The sequence below is a fragment of the Miscanthus floridulus genome, chromosome 10 (assembly GCF_019320115.1).
Source record: "Miscanthus floridulus cultivar M001 chromosome 10, ASM1932011v1, whole genome shotgun sequence".
NCBI classification, from domain to species: Eukaryota; Viridiplantae; Streptophyta; class Magnoliopsida; order Poales; family Poaceae; genus Miscanthus; species Miscanthus floridulus.
The window spans coordinates 106,584,402-106,597,024 of record NC_089589.1 but is presented as its reverse complement, the minus strand read 5'-3'; the positions used below and the strand labels follow the sequence as shown (position 1 = coordinate 106,597,024).

The 12,623-nt window shown below is 43.0% G+C and overlaps 1 protein-coding gene across 1 annotated transcript; it reads left to right on the top strand.

Annotated features, from left to right (window-relative positions):
• The first annotated feature begins 330 nt into the window (after positions 1–330).
• On the top strand, positions 331–3,106 carry LOC136489214 (uncharacterized). The gene is made up of 6 exons (XM_066485919.1): positions 331–343; positions 910–1,266; positions 1,388–1,592; positions 2,197–2,373; positions 2,738–2,859; positions 2,945–3,106. The coding sequence occupies exons 1-6, from the start codon at positions 331–333 to the stop codon at positions 2,989–2,991; spliced, it is 921 nt and encodes a 306-aa protein (XP_066342016.1). The 3' UTR covers positions 2,992–3,106.
• The last annotated feature ends 9,517 nt before the right edge of the window (positions 3,107–12,623 follow it).

Below are 12,623 nucleotides of genomic sequence, written 5' to 3'. Positions count from 1 at the left end.
TGGCATATATTGCTCACACACATGTATCTGTGGACTAATCACCTATGTATCTTACTTAAACACATTAGTCCACCTAAGGTTGTCACTCAATTACCAAAACCAAACAAGGACCTTTCAAGCGGCCCAGAGAAGCGTGGATTCTTCTTCTTGTCTCGCGCCTTCCTTCCGCTTCCCGCCAACTTGGTCCCTAAGACGTCTTCTGAGTTTACGCCACCAACTTCAAAGGTTTCTTCAGGGTCACCTTCATCAGAGCGCTCCTCTACATTAGTTCCGGTCACCGAAGTGGCACCGGTGGCAAACCATTAGTGTCAATTATGAGGACCTGCATCAATGGATGTTGGAGGTTAACCTGAACACCGATAGCTCCTTTGGCATTTCCATGTCTGCATAGGAACAGAGTTCGATGGTCGCATGAGAGTTCGATGGCTTCACCATGACGACTAACGACTGGAGAGAGGATGAACAATCGAACACGGAACACCTCTGACCTCGACCACATCCTCAGAATCTCTCTAGGTGCCTTGTCGCCTCTGTGCAAATGCTGCAGATGTTACTAGTCCTCACCACAACCCTGGCCCATTTTGTTGTGAAGCTCCTCTGGTTCTTATATCCAGATCGGGATCCTCGCGGGTCAAGAGAAGAAAATCCAAAGGCTAACTTTCCCAAAATGCTCGTGTATGGTACTTTTTTTTTGTCCCTTGCTCCGTCCAGCCGAACTACACCACAACCCAAAAATAGCTTCGGAGGTGGGTCGCTAAAAGTACCAAAATATCAATGGATGGTTGGTCGCTAAAAATTTATAACAGATGGTGGGTCGTTATTTCTCATTTCTCTAACCGGGTCGCTAAAGCCTGACATTTGAATCAAACTATCTGTCGCTGTATATATATTGGGCTTGCGCAAGGTCAGCTGGCCCATTTTGCGTCAATAGAGCTGGAAAACATTGCCAGCCCCAAATTTTCCCTCTCACACCGCCACGACCCCATGCCTCACACCTCCGGCGCGGCGCTCCCTGTCCCTCGCCTCCGGCTGCGCTCCCTGCTCCTCACGTCCGGCGGCACAATGTTGATCCCCAGCCAAATCCCACGGACGGCGTCGGCGGCAGGCACCCTCCCCTCGTGGATCCGCTGCCATGCTGCTCCCCTTCGTCACCGGCGGCGGCATCCTCTCCACCCCCACGCGGGGCGGCGCCACTCACGGTGGCGGCAGCCTACTCCGTTCGACGTCCCCTCTCCTCACCCCCGCTCCCTCCGTACCGGCAGCCAGGTATCACATCCTCGTCCTCCTCGTCCGTGCGCCTCTCGGACATCCGTTCCCAGTAAGCGCGGCATCCAGCTGCCCCTTATCCCCGTCTTTGACTGCCTCTGACCTCCGTGCGGATCTTCAGGATGTCACAGCATCCATCTGAAGGAGCTCCACTCACGGTGCCACTGCCACAGCATCCATCCTCTCTGTGGCTGGCGGGTGGGAGCAACTGGAGCCGGCGTCGTTGGCCTGGTTGGAAAATGTGGGGGTACCTGGTCTGCAGCGGCGAATTCTTCCTACCAATGCCGCCGCCCCTGCATCAGCCCCCTTCCCCGATATGGGCTCTGGTGAGTTGGACAGACCTAGATTGAATTTTTAAATTTGTCTATTGCGAGATGCGGTTTATGAGATGCATGAGCAGTGTGTTCCAAGTGTGCTTGGTGTTGCAACTGAAAGTATAGTATTTAATTTTATATCAATGAATTGGGCAGCATGATTACTGTAGCCTCATTAGCACTGTCCAAGTCCATGATATATTTTGGGCTATGCAGAAAGTGACAAGTGAAAACAAGACACATTTGCATGCTATATGTTACAGATAGTACGACAGGGCAATGTCTAAATTGCAGATTCTTATGACAGAGCTGTAAAGTCTTGGAGATAAAACTTACATCTTCTTCGGTTATTGCTTCAGTGAAATGACTTTTCCCTCTTAACAAATGCAACAGCAGGGTCCTCCTGTTACTGTCATCGTTGATTCGTTGAAAAATGTAGGAGTATCTATTAGTAGCAATTTTTAACAACTCAGAATAGAGTACATTGCCCATATCTGGTGCTCCTAAATAAATGGTAACACATACTTGATGTGCTTCCAATGGAGGATTAAATGAACATCCTGGAGGCTCCACTTCAACAGTAGGAATAACTGATGTAGTTGCCTATTGTGTCCAGTACATGTAGTTTTTGGTCAGATACATGTGTGGGTGGACTCGGAGCTGGGCGGCGGGCGCGGGCATGCATCCACAGCAGCACTCTGCGGGCTCTCCATCTCCAGTCCAGTCTCCACACTCCACCTGGCCGCTCATCCCCAAGTCTTCTGCGGCAGTGCACCCCTGCCATGGCTAAAAGGTTAGTATTCAGTTTTGTACTAAAATGATTAGATCTACTTAGTGTTCAGAGTGATTTGCTTGCAGATAAATTGGGTGTTTTTGGTCAATCTTTTAGCGAAAAGGCTCAATCTTTTTAGATGTTTTTGGTCAAATATATTGTACATGATCTAGCGAAGTTGTGATTCCAATTTCATGTCAATCAGAATTGGATTTTGTTCTTTATTTTGTCAAATAGTGAAATAGATCGAGTTATTCCAATTTCATGTCAGTTCTCCTTTCATTTGTTTTTCAGTTTGTCAGTCTACACAGCAGCTCAACTCTCCTTTCATTTTCAGAATAGTGGTAGTAGCTTGCTCGATCGATTTCATTTTCTCTCTTTGCAGTACTATAGTAGCAACAGCTGGACACCTTTTTATTCTGGTGCCCAGCAATTCAACAACAGCAAAGCTAAGAGAAGCAACATCTTGGAATCCTTCTCAGTTGGTCACCTCGACAGGAGCCACAGGTTTACTTTACAAATTGGTGCTCCTTTGATTCTATTGTTTTGTATTTTTCATTAAAAATACTGAATCTTTTAAATGCGTATGCAGATAACAGATGTGAAATTTATACCTTCCTACAGCTCGCAGCGTTCTGAGTACTGTTAGAATTCAATCTTTGATGGTTACTGCAAGTGTGGCAATGTATTCAATGTTTACAAGTCTTGGGCTCATTGAAAAAATTCTCATTTTTGCCAGACCATCTTCATGCCTACCTTAAAATGAGTCAGCCAACACCAGACAAGTGCTACTCCCTTCCTCGATCCATTGCTGTTCAAATTAAATTTATTGATCTACAAGTTGAATTTACAAGTACTGGATGCGTGGATTGAGTAGAGGATAGCTTATCAGCTTGTGTTGTTGAATCATTATCTTTGTTGTCTGCTTTGAGCCTGTCATCAAAGTCTGAGAAACAATAAACTCAACTAGTGAAGTCTTGAATAGTGAAAATAAAACACAAACAGCTAAGGGGTAAGCACTGGACGTTTCATTTTTGGAGGCTAACTGAATGTGATTTATATTCGTGAAGCTGTGTCTTCTCACTCCCTTATAAGTTGTACATTGGAACTTGTACTTCATTAGACTACTGATTCTATAATTTTTTCAGGAACTTTTGGATGCTGCCACCAGCTTGTTTGTTTTCATGGACATGTGCTATGCTAAACTTTTGATCATCAGCTAGGATCAGCCTTGTTTTTGATCAGCAGATACTTCAAACAAGGATTAGTTTGATGTTAAGTGGCATTACATGTATAATGTACTTGTTCAATACATGAATCAATGTATGGATAATGTGATCACTTTTGAATGTCATCACTTTTGTGTACGTGAATCAATGTATGGCTAATGTTTGATCATCAACTATACCTTCAGACCAGCTTTTATTTTTTTTTATTTGTTTACAATTGAGCCCGTCGAACTGTTGGTCGCTAAAAGTTATTATAGCATTGGACTGTCGGTCGCTAAAAGCATATTGTGGGTCGCTAAAAGTTGGACCGTTGAACTGTCCTTTGCTAAAGATGATGTCTGTCGCTGTTTACATATAACGGTGGCTTCATTAGCAATTGTAGGGGTCTGTCGCTATAACCTTTAGCAACTGACTGTCCATCGCTGTACACCCCTTTCAGCAACTCTAAATCAGTCGCTGTTTAAGGGTTGTGGTGTAGTGCCCTAAAGAATCGACATTTTGAACGTCCACAGTTTCTCCAAAGCATAACTTCAACCACAAATTTTGTTATAGCACCTGCCATGAAGAAACTGCAGTACTACCGTTTCCAAGTATGCAAAGTCCTGCTGGGCTTTTGCCCTCCACTACCGACCACATCAGCATCAGTGGTTAATATATCAGGTGAAACTTTCAGAAAAAAGGTATGCAAAGTCAACACTTAATACTTTTAATTAAGTTTACAATGGTTAACTTCAGACACTAACAAAGTCACTTGACTTATTTGAGGGAGCAGATCCTTTCCCAGTAATGTGCGACACTGATCGTCTCAGTGTTCCAACAAAAGCACATTAGAAACTCGTTTTAATTCTGCGTCAGTAATTTTGGTGTCTCCTTTGTCCTTTTTTCGACCTAGCATAGTCCAGTCACAAGTGAAAATAGCATTTTGAGTTTGTCCAAAGCGATCTGATGACTGTAAGTTACTCTTCGTGCATGTTTTGATTTTAAACATATGAAAATGTCACCAGTGTATTAACAAATTTTATTTAAAGTATACATTAACTAAATTTTATAGATATATTGTAACAAAATGTGGCGGTCAAAGTATGAGATAATTGACTTTACACCACTTGAAAATGTCATACGTGACTGCATGGATTCTCAAGGCGCCTAATGTACCGGATGTGTCGCCCTCATTTTTTTCTTTCAAAAAAGACAATCACCTATGTACAGGTTGGCCGTATGGGCTGTTGATTGTTGACCCGACGGCCCATAACTTATGGGCCATAAGCCCATAACCTGGGGGCGTGCAGTGCAGCATGCGTTGGTTTATAAAGAGTGGGAAAGCAGCACGCGTTGGGCGTTCTCCCTCGGTCGCCTCCTCGCTTCTGCGCTGCTGCTCCCAGTGCACTCCCACTCAACCATGGAGCCGCCGCCGCCACCACCCTCATGAACGGTGGCCGGAGGAGCAGCAGGAGGCGGTGAGGACCCCTTTGACGACATCGTGATCCCCCCGGACTTGCTCCAGGGTCTCGGCGACGACGATGGGTGCTTGTACGGCGCGGCAGCAATGGGCGCGGTGGCGAAGGACGAGCGACGGCTGGCCGAGGCGCAGGCCGCAGGCGACGGCGGCCGTGTGGAGGATGGGCTGTCGATGACGTACCGGGGGCACAACAAGAACATGGTGATCATGCATCATCGCGCGGTGCAGTGGGCCTGCCTATTTTGGTTTTGGCTTCTTGGGAACCAAAGCGGTTTTGCGATTCTCAAGATGCATGGCTGAGTTTTTTTTCTTTGTTCTGATAAATTAAAGGAAGTTCTTTGACAATGTGCATGTTTTGTTTTCTTGGAATTGTTCAGTCATATCCTTTAAAGGTGGCATTGTGTATTTGTGTTTCAGTAGTTAGAACCCTGTCCCTGTGTTCTTGTAGTACCTTGCACTATGATCTTTGGTGAATGCATGTTTGAGTTTAAATACTACTACTAGATCGCAACGCTTTATTTTCCTTTTTCGCGTCGAATCTGAGCATTGCAAAACCTACAAAACCTTCTATGCCTATAATGCTGGTTGAGTTAAGACCATTTGGGATAATTTGCATCAACCAGATTCCATTTCCATTGTAGCCTTGTTGGTGTAGGAGTTTAATTCCTCATAACAGACGAAATAAACTATATATAATAATGTGAGCATTTGGCACCAGCAGGTCCATCCTATTGTCGTGCCTCAAGACTTCGACAGGGCTGCGGCCATTTCGCGGTCCCGGAAGAAAAGGAAGATCACAGTGAAGGCCGATTACTCCGTCCGAAGGGAAATCGCTTCAAGGTATATAGAGTATATGTATCAATCAAATCCAGTTTATTTCATGTATATCCCCTCTGTCCAGACTTCAGAGAGATATAAGGCTGAATGTTTGTTTATTTCTTGCGCATGCATGCATTTGCTGGCTCAGGATCCCGCGAAGGGGAGGAAAATTCGCGCCGTCGTCTAAAAAGAGCTCTGAAAATTCAGTTGGGGAGACGGCTGAGCATCTTCAATCGTTAGTCGGTCGATCCTTCCATGTATGCAATTCACATACTGCAGTTGCAATTGCAATCAGTACACTGTGACTGTGAGTTCATGTTCATGTTCGCCATCTGTTCTGTTGTGTGTGCAGCTGCACCAACTGCGGGGAGAGCAGCGAGGTGACGCCCAAGATGCGGCGTGGCCCAAACGGCGCCAAGAACTTCTGCAACGCCTGTGGCCTGGCGTGGGCGAACACCGTCAGTGCTCCCACCCCATCTTTTCATGCATCTCCATTTGATAACTTGTTCTCAAATTACGTAGCACTCCCTCCGTTCACAAAAGAATGCAATTCTCGCTTTTCGAGAAGTCAACCCATTTAAACTTTGACTGAATTTATATAAAAAATTACTAACATTCATGATACAAAAAAATACCGTTAAATTAGTGATAGAATATATTTTCATAATAAATTTATTTAAAGACATAAATATTAATATTATTTACTATAAACTTAGTCAAACTTAGACTAGTTTAACCTGCACGCTTCCTATAATTACATTTTTTTAGGGACGGAGGGAGTAGCTGTTACACATCTTTTCATGCATCTCCCTGTGATGACTTACTTGCACTACTGCAACATTATATTGGTGCAGCACTTGCATGGTCGCTCGTTTTCACCACGTAAACCGGCTAACGTTGGGCGTCTTTCTTGTCCGGTAGGGGAAGATCAGGAAGCTCACAAATGCGGAATCCCGGCACGGAGGAGGTCAGTGAATGAGGTTGTATCAACCCCAACACGACTAAGCAAACAACAGCTTCATGTATGGCAATGGAGTTCTTTTACAAAGTGAAACATAACTTGGAAGACTGAACTACTGATGACATGACATGTGCGTACCTATCGCAGATAGATGTAACTGACTCCAGTGGAGTTTGTTCGTTCATGACAGTGAAGTGAAAATGGAAGTAGCTAGCATTGTTGTAACACCCGGTTTTAAGGACAAAGCCGAATGCACATCATATGTGAGCCCTGGTAATCAAACCTCACATATAGCTACAAATGAAGGGGCAATATCAATTCACAATGCTTAATATATAGCGAACTTAGCAAAAGAGATAACCTTAGAAAACAATCAACGGATAGACAACTCTAATCTCCGGGTGCAGACTTCACTCCACTGGATCCAACTGACTGGTTGATCACAAGCCTAACTTCTCAAGTCTCTGACAAACTGTTATCCGGCCTAAGGTGTCGAGGAAATTGCAAGAGTGAGTCCATGTCGAACTCCGCAAATATAGCAACAAGGTAGTGTATTCCATAGCCACATGATCAAGTATAATTGAATAATAAATAGCTCAAAATAACTCAGTTAAGCATGATTTAACAAGTGCTCATCTTTGGCGTAAGAATCCCTTAGCCGCTCGTGACCGTGAGCACGGCTGATATATCAGTTTATTAAACTCTGCGTAGAGGTGTACACTTTCACTGTGAGTCGTGAATTACCCTTTCGCCCGAGGTCGCGAGCCTCTTAACCCTCTACAAAGGAAGGCCGGCAGGGTTCACTATGAAGCCTTTCAAAGGTTCCGTCTAACCGGGAAGGGCCGCAGGGTCATCGGATATAGGAACCCCCCTTCCAAAAAAAAGGCCGCTATCATAGCTAGGCTCAACAGGACAGAGGTTGTCCTATACCCAACTCGCAGTATCCTCTAAGCCGGCTAGAAAAAGACCTCATACTGAGCTAAAGCCAGAGCCATATAGCCCTCACAGCTGTACTGTAAGTTTCGGATGATTACTTACAAATGAGACCTTGTGGAGAGGGAATTTAACCCTCCTGTTGTTGCTAACAAGTCATCTTTTATATTTATAGCATATTCATTAATCAAGTTTCAAGATTATGGTCACAGAAAGAAAACCCAAACTATACTTGCCTTAAACACCGATCCTTCGGTAAGCTTTAATCTTCAACGTTTTCTTCTTCTTCTTCTTGATCTCCAACTTCTTATAGATCACCAACGCAAAACTCATCAACTGGTCAAGACCGAAAAGCACCACACAAGCACCCGAACAAGCATGCATAGCAAACATACTAGATTAGAACAATACAACAACCAATGAAAAGATTCGAAATCTAATCTACACATTGCTACGATCACACACACGCGAAAGGCACACTAATCGGAGCTACGGTAAAACAGAAACATCTATCGAAGGATTTACGTAGGAAAGAAAACTATATGCTTTATCTATTTTAATGATCATAAAACATGTATAGGATATCTCAGGGGAATATCTAAAATTGAGTTAAGTCATTTTATACTTGAGTTATTAGATTTAGAAAACTAAGATAAATTAATCATATCTTAATTATAAATATTTTGATATCATTTATGCAAATTAAATTGAAATATAATAACAAATGAGAGTATATATATTCAAAGTATATATGTCACATTTAGACTTGACAAATTACAATTTAAAGACATACATGTTTATGTCACTAATTAATCATATTTTATTAATCAACATATCTCATATTATATAAAGTATTTAAACTTTACTTTAGAAATATAGAACATGTGAGAGCAACTAATAGAACAATTATATTATGTCTCATAATTGATCTAAGCAAGTCATAATTAAAAAGGCATTAATGTTGGCATAAGTCATATTTTATAATTATAAAAGATTATATATATACTTTTAGTCATTTAAACATCTATAAATTAAAAACATAAATGTGAGGGCATCTGTTCATACTTAACACATATGCAACATTCAACTAATTATAATATAAGACTATACTGAAGTTATTGATTAATCAAATTAATATTTAACTTATAAATTTCCAAGATGTGAGACATGTTAAACATCGCTACTAACACGTATCTCTCACTGCGATGAAACTCGCGCAATCGAATCGAAAACCTAAATCGACTTTAATTAATCAGCGATTAATTAATTATAGGCATAATTAATATTTTAATAAAATAAATTCATAATCATGTGATATGAAAACTAATAGCGCTACTGTGTAGACCTCCATGACACGAAACTAACGCAACTGGAACGAACTGAAACGGAATTAAAACGAAGAAACTACGGAGATTTAACGAACCGGTGGCAATACCGTAAATATGGTCATCTTCTTCCTTGTGATCTTCACGTACAGAACATGGCCACCATGGCCCTGGAGGAGCTGCACACTATGCACACAAGGGAGGGGCCTCGGCCTAGGTGTCTCTGCCGGACGGCCGGATGGCAGCGCCAGTCCATGTGGGCCCTAGGCTGAGGGGCTGGGCTGGAGCCCGCGGCTCTGGCTGTGCCGGCGTGCACGGGCCTGCCCGAGCAGTACCCTGCCACCGCGCGCAGGAGACGCGACGAGAGGGAGGCCAGGCGGGGAAGGCTGGTCCGACGGGGCTGAGGATCTGCAGAGGCATGGTGCCGTGGTGGTGATCGCGACCATGGACGAGGTGGCCCGAAACGGAGGAAGGTGGAAGCCGTCCATGGATGACCTCGCCGGAAAAGAGGGAGAAAGGTTAGGGAAACGATGAAACGGTGATGGATTCGCAAAAAGAATGGCAAGACGGCGTAGAGAACGACGAGATCTACCTCTTGGTTGTGACGGTTTTCGCCGGAGACGTCCGAGGTGGCCGGAAAAGCTCGCCGAAGGTTCGCCAGAAACCTAGCTGTGGAGAACTTCGGCATCCGATCTGCGGGGCTACGAGTGGCGGCTCGAAAAACGGGCTATACTTCTGGAAAGCTCGCGTCGAGAGGAACACCGGCATATATATAGTGTAGGGTTTTGAGGTCGGTGGAAAAACAAGATATTTTATTATTTTCGGATTTAATTAATTCCGGGATTAAGATAATTCCAGAAAAGTCCAGAATTGATTTTTAGCCCACGAAAAATACTCCGATGGCTCCAAAAATTCTAGGAAAATTCTCGAAGACACTTTTGAACATAATGAACCCAAATAAAGTTTTTAGAGCTCACGAAAGTATTGTTGCAAAGATCAAGGAAAAATATTAAGCCCAAGGAAAAAGGAATTTAATTCCAGAAAAAGGTTGGAAAATTTTCCGGAGAGAAAGAAACATCACTCTATCATATTTCAAAACTATTTGCACTCATAAACACCAAATGCAACCAGCATGAATGCACAATCCCGCATGTTGCTACTCCTATGATGAATTTAATTTAAAAAAATATTACTTTTCCTATATTTCATGAGCACAAAACCCGATAACCATTATTTTAACTCTATTTTCAAAAGTGCAAAATTTTAGGGTGTTACAATTGTTCAGTGCATGGCTGTGCATGCCCAAGTTAAACCCAAATGTTGGTTGCTGGCATGCCGCTTTTAGTCCGCCCCATTAACTAAGATCTCTGCTACAAGAGCCTGTTCGTTTGCTCGTAAACGATCGTAAATTTTCAGTCGGGAACAGTGTTTTTCTCTCACACCAAACCAGGCAGCAGTAAATAATCCACGATCGTTTACGGCCTCCCGAACAAGCCGAAGTTTGCTCAACTTTTACGACTTGTGTAATCTGGTTAATTAATACTACTGGCGTTGCTGACTATTGACACTAGTACTAATGAAAGTTGCTGTACATTTGTTTTACAAAGCTAATAAGTTAAAAGTACATCACATCTGCGCCTGTAGCTTAGTGTAGTCTCTGATCCGAAGCCTAAGGATAAGGATGTTGGTTCGACCCCTGCCTGGGTCGTGTTTCTTTTTGTCCGACACGTTTTTCTTACCACTTTTATTCCCCCCCCCCCTTCTTTTACATCTTTTCTTTTCCCCCAATTGAAATTTCTCTTTCACCGTTGAGATTTGACACCTTTTTTTGACCACTTTTCTTTTTCCCCATTGAATTTTGACACGTACGTATAGATTTTTCCAGCACCCAAGAAAGGCATTTGAATCGTTTTCACATATTTGGTGAGACCAATTTTTGAACTGTGGCATGCACGGTTACATGCCCATTGAATTTTTATGGACTTCACTGTAGCATTCATAACCTGTTTTGTATTCAGGTTGTGTTACGATTTGCATTATCCGTTGGATAAAAATCAATATCATAATCAAGTAGATAATGCGCGCGATGGCTGCCTATCTCTTTCGAGAAGGAGTCCTTTTTCCGATACTTACTATTGGCCCTACTTCGAATTCAGTCAGTGGCCAGATGAGATGCATTGTAAGCAATTCCAGTCCCACACTACGGGAGAGGCAAAATTCCCCGAGTGTCTCTGGCTTCCCCGAGTGCCAAAAATCGGGCACTCGGGAAAGAGAATCTTCCCCGAGTGTTGCACTTGGGGAATAATTGCACTCGGGGAAGAGAGATTTTTCCGAGTGCCGCAGAGATCCTAGCACTCGGTAAAGAGCAGCACTCGGCAAAGGCCCTCTTCCCCGAGTGCAACACTCGGGGAAGATCGGCACTCGGCAAAGAAACATGTTACTTGACGGTTCACTCCGCCCACGCCGTTAAAACTTAAAAAAACAAAAATTCTTCCCCGAGTGCCAGGGAAGACACTCGGGGAAGAATTTTTGTTTTTTTTACCTCATTTTTTGTGAGGCCTTCCCACATTATTTAAAACTGTCTGTTCAAATTTGGGACAATTTTGACTTTTTTTTGTTATATTTCGTTAGTTTTTTTCGTTTTGTTGAATTTTTTTGCATACTTCGAATTTGAACTGCAGGTGAATGAAATAATGGAATTTGGTGATTCAAAAAATTATATTAATGATATTTGGTGTATGTTGATGCCTTATCCAGGAACTCGCATGAAATGTCGAGCATCTTGTTGACGTAACATGACGAACAACTTGCGGGAAAAGTGTATTTAAATTATATAAAATCCGAACGAAGTCCGAAAATCACGAAACTTGTCTGGGCGTCGTGTTATCGCATGTAGAGGCTATGATAAAAAATCGAGAAGGTTTCGACGAAGTTGCGACGTCGGATGCCTAAAACCCAGACATCTCCGCATGTGATCACAAGTTTGGCGTTCCTAAGAAAGGTACCTTCTGACCAACTTAGCTCGTTCCAAGTTTGGCGTTCCTAGTTGCCTAATTTCATTTCTCTCCTGCTTGATCTTGTAGTGCCAAAGTGATTTGTCTATAAGTGCCGAATTACGACAAGTGGCCAAAGGCTTTTACTGTAAGGTCTCGTCATTTAACGCTTATGACGTGAATGGATATCGCTTTCACACAACAGGCTACGAGAAGAATCGGGCCAATGCAAGGACCACGAATACCGGAGTATTTACGCCCGACGCTGATCAGGAGGACTATTATGGCACAGTTGAAGAAATATACGAGCTCGAATACCATGGTGAAAATGCACCTAAGCTTGTCGTATTCAAATTCCAGTGGTTTAAACCTGCAGTACAAAGAAAGTCCCCTAAACTTGGAATAGTCGAAACTAGACAGGATTCCTTCTATGAAGGAGATGATGTCTATATTGTGGCTCAACAAGCCAGACAAGTTTATTATTGTCCATATGCATGCAAAACCAACCCACGTCTTCAGGGTTGGTATATTGTGCACAAGGTATCACCATAT

Excerpts from the sequence above, each read along its gene's own strand:
- LOC136489214 (XM_066485919.1), top strand. Across the intron at positions 1,593-2,196 it reads CTTCCCCGATATGGGCTCTG|TACATGTAGTTTTTGGTCAG; the intron begins GTGAGTTGGACA and ends TATTGTGTCCAG. Across the intron at positions 2,860-2,944 it reads CACCTCGACAGGAGCCACAG|ATAACAGATGTGAAATTTAT; the intron begins GTTTACTTTACA and ends ATGCGTATGCAG.